Source organism: Diplotaxodon limnothrissa, linkage group LG9 (genome assembly GCF_057381915.1).
Source record: "Diplotaxodon limnothrissa isolate DT_005_m linkage group LG9, D_limnothrissa_male_GT1.1, whole genome shotgun sequence".
Taxonomy (NCBI): domain Eukaryota; kingdom Metazoa; phylum Chordata; class Actinopteri; order Cichliformes; family Cichlidae; genus Diplotaxodon; species Diplotaxodon limnothrissa.
Genome location: NC_140604.1, coordinates 21107450 through 21115600, shown reverse-complemented (window position 1 = coordinate 21115600; position 8151 = coordinate 21107450). Strand labels below are relative to the sequence as shown.

Here is an 8151-nt window from a genome sequence, read left to right as displayed (position 1 = left end):
GTATGAAGGATGCCTGAGTGGACATACAAAACTCACAAGTTCCTGGCTCTCACGGCTCCTATGCAGAGGGTTAGTCGAAGACGGAGGGGCATCGCGAGGGGCGTCGGGGGACGGGGGACTGTGCCTCACTGCCCTCCCCTTCTCCAAGAAACCCGTCTTCAACAGAGTCGAGAGAGCCGGGAACTTGTGAGGTGTGCATGTCCTGGTGAGCCTCCACCTTTTATAGGTGGGTGCAGCCTCGACTGTACAGAGACAGACCAGACCAGCTGCACCACACAGACACTTCAAACCTAATCTGAGTACAAAACACACACACACACACACACACACACACAGACACAGACACAAACATCTCACTGTGGAATACACCAGGCACAAACACACGCACACACAGGTATGTACTGCCAACTTCCACATTTATTGAAGCTTTGAGTGTTGAGTTTTGACAGCTGACTCAGTCGTACAGTCTGACAGCTCACGAGCCCAGCTGATCTCTTCTCTGGCCGCCCCTCCCCGTCTCACTATAAACACAGCGGAGGGAGACCATCATCAGTACATAAACACCATCAGCTGTTCTTACCGGCCTCGCAGCGCCGCCCTGTTGAGCCTTCTGCTGCACTCCTCCCCTGCAGCTGCGCCCGGGGCCACGCCTCCGCCACACACCCCCACCGCCCGTTCGAGGCCGGGGAGCCGTCCGGCCGAGCCAACTCCCCCCCTCCCCCGCGAGCGAGAGAGGAAATCGGCCACCGCCATCTGCGCCCCCGGCCTATGGATCACCTTGAACTTAAAGGGCTGCAACGCCAGATACCACCGGGTGATCCGGGCGTTGGCATCCTTCATGCGGTGGAGCCACTGCAGCGGGGCGTGGTCCGAACAGAGGGTGAATGAGCGTCCCAGGAGGTAATAGCGCAGGGAGCCGACCGCCCACCGGATGGCCAGGCACTCCCTTTCCACGGTGCTGTACCGGCGCTCGCGCTCCGCTAGCTTCCGGCTGATGTATAGGACAGGGCGGTCAGCCCCCCTCACCTGCTGGGACAAAACGGCTCCCAGCCCTCTGTCCGAGGCGTCAGTCTGCAGAACAAAAGGGAGGGAAAAGTTAGGAGTGTGAAGCAGCGGCTCCCCACAGAGAGCCTTTTTCACCTGCACAAACGCCGCCTGGCACGGCCCCGTCCACTGGACCAGATCCGGGGCACCCTTTCGAGTGAGATCGGTCAGGGGGCTGGTTAGCTGCGCAAACCCCGGCACAAAGCGACGATAGTAACCCGCCAACCCCAAGAACCGTCTCACCTCCTTTTTCGTCCTGGGGCGCGGGCAGGATGCGATAGCCGCCGTCTTCTCCACCTGTGGACGCACCTGCCCGCCCCCCAGGTGGTACCCCAGATACTGCACCTCCCTCCGTCCAACCGCGCACTTCTTCGGATTGGCCGTGAGCCCCGCCCCCCTCAGGGACTCCAGGACCGCGGCCACCCGCAGCACATGCTCCGCCCAGGTGTCGCTGTGGATGATCACGTCATCCAGGTAGGCGGCAGCATACGCTGCGTGCGGACGCAGTACCCGGTCCATGAGACGCTGGAAAGTGGCCGGGGCCCCGAACAGGCCAAACGGAAGTGTCACGAACTGGTACAAACCGTACGGAGTGGAGAAGGCCGTTTTCTCCCTGGCCTCGGCAGACAAGGGAATCTGCCAATAGCCCTTGGTTAAGTCCAGTGTCGTGAAAAAGCGGGCCGTGCCTAACCGGTCCAGGAGCTCGTCGACCCGAGGCATGGGGTAGGCATCAAAGCGTGACACTTCGTTCACCCTGCGATAGTCGACACAGAACCGTATAGACCCATCCTTCTTCGCCACCAGAACGATGGGGCTACACCAGGCGCTGTGCGACTCTTCTATTACTCCCATCCTCAGCATTTCCGCCAATTCCCTCTGCACGATTTTTCGCTTGTGCTCCGGGAGCCTGTAGGGCCGTGAACGCACCGTCACGCCAGGCTGCGTCACGAAATGGTGCTCGATGAGGGACGTCCGGCCGGGCAGGGGGGAGAACACGTCCGCAAAACGCTGTTGCAACGCGACAACATCCGCTCTCTGGGCCTGTGTGAGATGGTCATCACAAGGGAGGGAGGCGGGAATGATAGAATTTGGCACCTCAGGCCCCAACTCATCTCTCTCCTTCACCAAGCTCACCAGAGAAGCGGTTTCAACCTCTCGCCACAGTTTGAGGAGATTGAGGTGATAAATCTGCGTGGCTCCTCCCCTGTCCGACCGAGCGACCTCATAGTCCACGTCCCCGACTCGCCGTGTGACCACAAAGGGTCCTTGCCACTTGGCGAGCAACTTCGAGCTGGAAGTAGGGAGTAACACAAGCACTTTATCTCCCGGTGAGAATTGCCTGAGCCTAGCCCCTCTGTCATACAGGCGTTGCTGACGCTGCTGAGCCTGGAGCAAATTCTCCCGTGACAACCTCCCCAAAGTGTGGAGTTTTGCTCTCAGGTCCAACACGTACTGAATCTCATTTTTGGCGGGGCTCGGACCGTCCTCCCAGCTTTCTTTAATCAGGTCGAGCACCCCACGTGGCCTCCTGCCGAACAGCAGTTCAAAGGGGGAAAATCCCGTGGAGGCCTGGGGCACCTCCCGCACTGCGAATAACAGAGGGTCTAGCCAGTGATCCCAATTGCGTTCATCCTCGTTAATGAACTTCCGAATCATGGACTTTAAAGTCTTATTCAGCCGCTCCACCAGCCCGTCAGTCTGAGGGTGGTAGACGCTGGTCCGAATAGATTTAATGCCCAGTAATTCGTACAGTTCCCGCAGTGTACGAGACATAAACGACGTGCCCTGGTCAGTCAGTATCTCTTTCGGGATTCCGACTCGGGAGATGACCTGAAACAGTGCCTGCGCCACACTCTTTGCAGAGATGGTGCGCAGCGGAACTGCTTCCGGGTACCGCGTTGCGTAATCCACCAGGACTAACACAAAGCGGTAGCCGCGTGCACTCCGGTGAAACGGCCCGATGAGGTCCATGCCGATGCGCTCAAACGGGACCTCAATGAGGGGGAGAGGGCGCAGAGGCGCTTTCGGTATGGCCGGCTGGTTAACAAGTTGGCAGTCCGGGCAGGACGCGCACCAGCGGCGCACATCCGCTCGGATGCCCGGCCAATAAAATCGGGCCGTTATTCGCTCCAGAGTTTTCTCGTAGCCCATATGCCCTGCCATGGGGTTATAGTGGGCCGCCTGGAAAAGCGTTTCCCGGCGGCCCTGCGGCACCAACAACTGGGTGTGTGTTTCCTCGGTCTGAGTGTCACGACTCACTCGATATAACCGGTCGTTTAATAAGACGAAACGCGGGTAGGTCTGCGCGGCCTCAGGGCGCACCACGTGACCATCAATAGCCATCACTTGGTCAAAGGCTGAGCGTAGGGTGCCGTCACGAGACTGCTCCAGTGGGAAATCACCCATGGGGGACACTTCCGGGGCCGGCGGGACGTCCCGTGAGGGACCCGCCGGCTCCTCCCCCCCGGAGTCGGTGTCGGACGACCCCGCGTCACCGCTGAATGCCGCGCACACGCTACACCCCGCTTCCGGTCGTGATCGCACCCCCGCGTACTGCCCCAGTAGCTGATGAAACCCCGGCCAATTGGTACCCAGAATCAGGGGGTGCGACAGGCGCGGGCTAACCGCCGCCGTTACTCTATGCATTTCGCCCTTATACTTTAATAACAGCGGCACTATGGGATACCTGTGAACATCACCATGCACACACCTCACCTCCACCCATTCTGCCTCCAGCAATGCCCCGGGGCGAACCAAGCTTTGGTGTACGAGGGTCTGCGTGCAGCCCGTGTCCACCAACGCCTGGCGTATACCCCCTCGAGTCCTTACCGGAATACTGTATGTCCCTCCTGGACCGGGGGAGGGTGCTGGGGCGCCAGCAACGCGGAACACCTGCCCCACTTCCATAAGCGGACAATCCCTCCTCAGGTGCCCCGGCTGCCCGCACTTCCAACACTCCGGCCCCGGCGTCTGTGCTGCTCTCCGTGGCTCGGGGGCGGCTCCACTTGGCTCGGCTCCCCTGGATGGCACCAACGCCGCGAAAGGGTTAGTGGGGCTCAGCGCCGGCAGCCGCTCGGCCTGCCCTGGTGCCGGCACACGGCGCCTCGGGGCCGGCACTGGGGCCTGTTTGTTCGGCCTCCGTCCGGCGTCCCCGGGTTCCCCTGCTCCAGCGGCAAGGTGGTCCTCCGCCAGCGTCACCGCTACCTCCAAGCTTGCGGGCCGGTGGCACCGGACCCATCTCGCCGTCTCCGCTGGCAATCCCTCCGTGAACTGCTCCAGCACCACCTTGTCCACCAGCTTCGTCTCGCCCTCCGATGCCCCCGGTTGCAGCCAGCGCACCGCCGCGTCGCGCAGCTGCCGGGCCCAGGCGAATGGTCGGTCCGTTGTAGCCAGCCGACAGGCCCGGAACCGCCGGCGATGGTCTTCGGCGGTGAGCCCCAGCCTGTCCACCACCGCCCGGCTCACGTCCGGGAAGCTGCTCCTCGACGCCGGAGGCAGACTCAGGGCCGCTGTTTGTGCCTCCCCAGACAGCAGGGGGAGCAGCCGCGGAGCCCACTCCTCCCGCGGCCATTGGCAAGCCTCCGCCGTGGCACGGAAGGTCTCCAAAAAAACCTGTGGGTCGTCCCCGTCCCCCATCCGGGGCACCGCCACCGACAGTGGCGAGGGCTTCGGCGTGGCAGCGGCCCCGACCAGCCGTTCCAGAATTTGCGTCTGTCGGTCCGTCTGCTCCTGCAGCGCGGCCAGGTGGGCACGCTGGTCGGCCGCCTGATCCCGGCTCATCGTCGCCATCTCCGCTAGCATCTGCGCCAAGAATTGCAGAGGCTGGGCGGGTGGCGCGGCCTGTGGGTCGGACATTCCCCCACCGGCACTTTCCTGGGTTTCGGCACCACTTGTGGAATACACCAGGCACAAACACACGCACACACAGGTATGTACTGCCAACTTCCACATTTATTGAAGCTTTGAGTGTTGAGTTTTGACAGCTGACTCAGTCGTACAGTCTGACAGCTCACGAGCCCAGCTGATCTCTTCTCTGGCCGCCCCTCCCCGTCTCACTATAAACACAGCGGAGGGAGACCATCATCAGTACATAAACACCATCAGCTGTTCTTACCGGCCTCGCAGCGCCGCCCTGTTGAGCCTTCTGCTGCACTCCTCCCCTGCAGCTGCGCCCGGGGCCACGCCTCCGCCACACTCACCATTAAAAAAATAGGGTTCCTTTACAATGTCAGAAGGAGGAAGGCACTAAGGCACCGCCTTCCGCCCCTCGACGCCCTCGCGGTGCCCCCTCCTTCTGACAGGAACTTCCTACAGACCAGGTATGAAGGATGCCTGAGTGGACATACAAAACTCACAAGTTCCTGGCTCTCACGGCTCCTATGCAGAGGGTTAGTCGAAGACGGAGGGGCATCGCGAGGGGCGTCGGGGGACGGGGGACTGTGTCTCACTGCCCTCCCCTTCTCCAAGAAAACCGTCTTCAACAGAGTCGAGAGAGCCGGGAACTTGTGAGGTGTGCATGTCCTGGTGAGCCTCCACCTTTTATAGGTGGGTGCAGCCTCGACTGTACAGAGACAGACCAGACCAGCTGCACCACACAGACACTTCAAACCTAATCTGAGGACAAAAAACACATACATACATACATACATACACACAGACACAGACACACACACACACACACACATACACACACACATACATCTCACCATTAAAAAAAATAGGGTTCCTTTACAATGTCAGAAGGAGGAAGGCACTAAGGCACCGCCTTCCGCCCCTCGACGCCCTCGCGGTGCCCCCTCCTTCTGACAGGAACTTCCTACAGACCAGGTATGAAGGATGCCTGAGTGGACATACAAAACTCACAAGTTCCTGGCTCTCACGGCTCCTATGCAGAGGGTTAGTCGAAGACGGAGGGGCATCGCGAGGGGCGTCGGGGGACGGGGGACTGTGCCTCACTGCCCTCCCCTTCTCCAAGAAACCCGTCTTCAACCGAGTCGAGAGAGCCGGGAACTTGTGAGGTGTGCATGTCCTGGTGAGCCTCCACCTTTTATAGGTGGGTGCAGCCTCGACTGTACAGAGACAGACCAGACCAGCTGCACCACACAGACACTTCAAACCTAATCTGAGTACAAAACACACACACACACACACACACACACACACACACACACATTTTACCATTAAAAAAATAGGGTTCCTTTACAATGTCAGAAGGAGGAAGGCACTAAGGCACCGCCTTCCGCCCCTCGACGCCCTCGCGGTGCCCCCTCCTTCTGACAGGAACTTCCTACAGACCAGGTATGAAGGATGCCTGAGTGGACATACAAAACTCACAAGTTCCTGGCTCTCACGGCTCCTATGCAGAGGGTTAGTCGAAGACGGAGGGGCATCGCGAGGGGCGTCGGGGGACGGGGGACTGTGCCTCACTGCCCTCCCCTTCTCCAAGAAACCCGTCTTCAACAGAGTCGAGAGAGCCGGGAACTTGTGAGGTGTGCATGTCCTGGTGAGCCTCCACCTTTTATAGGTGGGTGCAGCCTCGACTGTACAGAGACAGACCAGACCAGCTGCACCACACAGACACTTCAAACCTAATCTGAGGACAAAAAACACATACATACATACATACACACACACACACAGACACACAGACACACACACATACACACACACACACACACATACACATACATCTCACCATTAAAAAAAATAGGGTTCCTTTACAATGTCAGAAGGAGGAAGGCACTAAGGCACCGCCTTCCGCCCCTCGACGCCCTCGCGGTGCCCCCTCCTTCTGACAGGAACTTCCTACAGACCAGGTATGAAGGATGCCTGAGTGGACATACAAAACTCACAAGTTCCTGGCTCTCACGGCTCCTATGCAGAGGGTTAGTCGAAGACGGAGGGGCATCGCGAGGGGCGTCGGGGGACGGGGGACTGTGCCTCACTGCCCTCCCCTTCTCCAAGAAAACCGTCTTCAACAGAGTCGAGAGAGCCGGGAACTTGTGAGGTGTGCATGTCCTGGTGAGCCTCCACCTTTTATAGGTGGGTGCAGCCTCGACTGTACAGAGACAGACCAGACCAGCTGCACCACACAGACACTTCAAACCTAATCTGAGTACAAAACACACACACACACACACACACACACACACACACACACCTTACCATTAAAAAAATAGGGTTCCTTTACAATGTCAGAAGGAGGAAGGCACTAAGGCACCGCCTTCCGCCCCTCGACGCCCTCGCGGTGCCCCCTCCTTCTGACAGGAACTTCCTACAGACCAGGTATGAAGGATGCCTGAGTGGACATACAAAACTCACAAGTTCCTGGCTCTCACGGCTCCTATGCAGAGGGTTAGTCGAAGACGGAGGGGCATCGCGAGGGGCGTCGGGGGACGGGGGACTGTGCCTCACTGCCCTCCCCTTCTCCAAGAAACCCGTCTTCAACAGAGTCGAGAGAGCCGGGAACTTGTGAGGTGTGCATGTCCTGGTGAGCCTCCACCTTTTATAGGTGGGTGCAGCCTCGACTGTACAGAGACAGACCAGACCAGCTGCACCACACAGACACTTCAAACCTAATCTGAGTACAAAACACACACACACACACACACACACACACACACACACACACACACACAGACACAAACATCTCACCATTAAAAAAATAGGGTTCCTTTACAATGTCAGAAGGAGGAAGGCACTAAGGCACCGCCTTCCGCCCCTCGACGCCCTCGCGGTGCCCCCTCCTTCTGACAGGAACTTCCTACAGACCAGGTATGAAGGATGCCTGAGTGGACATACAAAACTCACAAGTTCCTGGCTCTCACGGCTCCTATGCAGAGGGTTAGTTGAAGACGGAGGGGCATCGCGAGGGGCGTCGGGGGACGGGGGACTGTGCCTCACTGCCCTCCCCTTCTCCAAGAAACCCGTCTTCAACAGAGTCGAGAGAGCCGGGAACTTGTGAGGTGTGCATGTCCTGGTGAGCCTCCACCTTTTATAGGTGGGTGCAGCCTCGACTGTACAGAGACAGACCAGACCAGCTGCACCACACAGACACTTCAAACCTAATCTGAGTACAAAACACACACACACACACACACACACACA

The 8151-nt window shown here is 59.0% G+C and overlaps 1 protein-coding gene across 1 annotated transcript; it reads right to left on the bottom strand.

Moving 5' to 3' along the window:
- Positions 1-487: 487 nt before the first annotated feature.
- On the bottom strand, positions 488-5048 carry LOC146625485 (uncharacterized). Its single transcript, XM_085362115.1, has 2 exons — positions 3874-5048; positions 488-521 (listed from the first exon to the last, which is right to left on the bottom strand). The coding sequence occupies exons 1-2, from the start codon at positions 4993-4995 to the stop codon at positions 519-521; spliced, it is 1125 nt and encodes a 374-aa protein (XP_085218241.1). The 5' UTR covers positions 4996-5048; the 3' UTR covers positions 488-518.
- Between the last annotated feature and the right edge of the window lie 3103 nt (positions 5049-8151).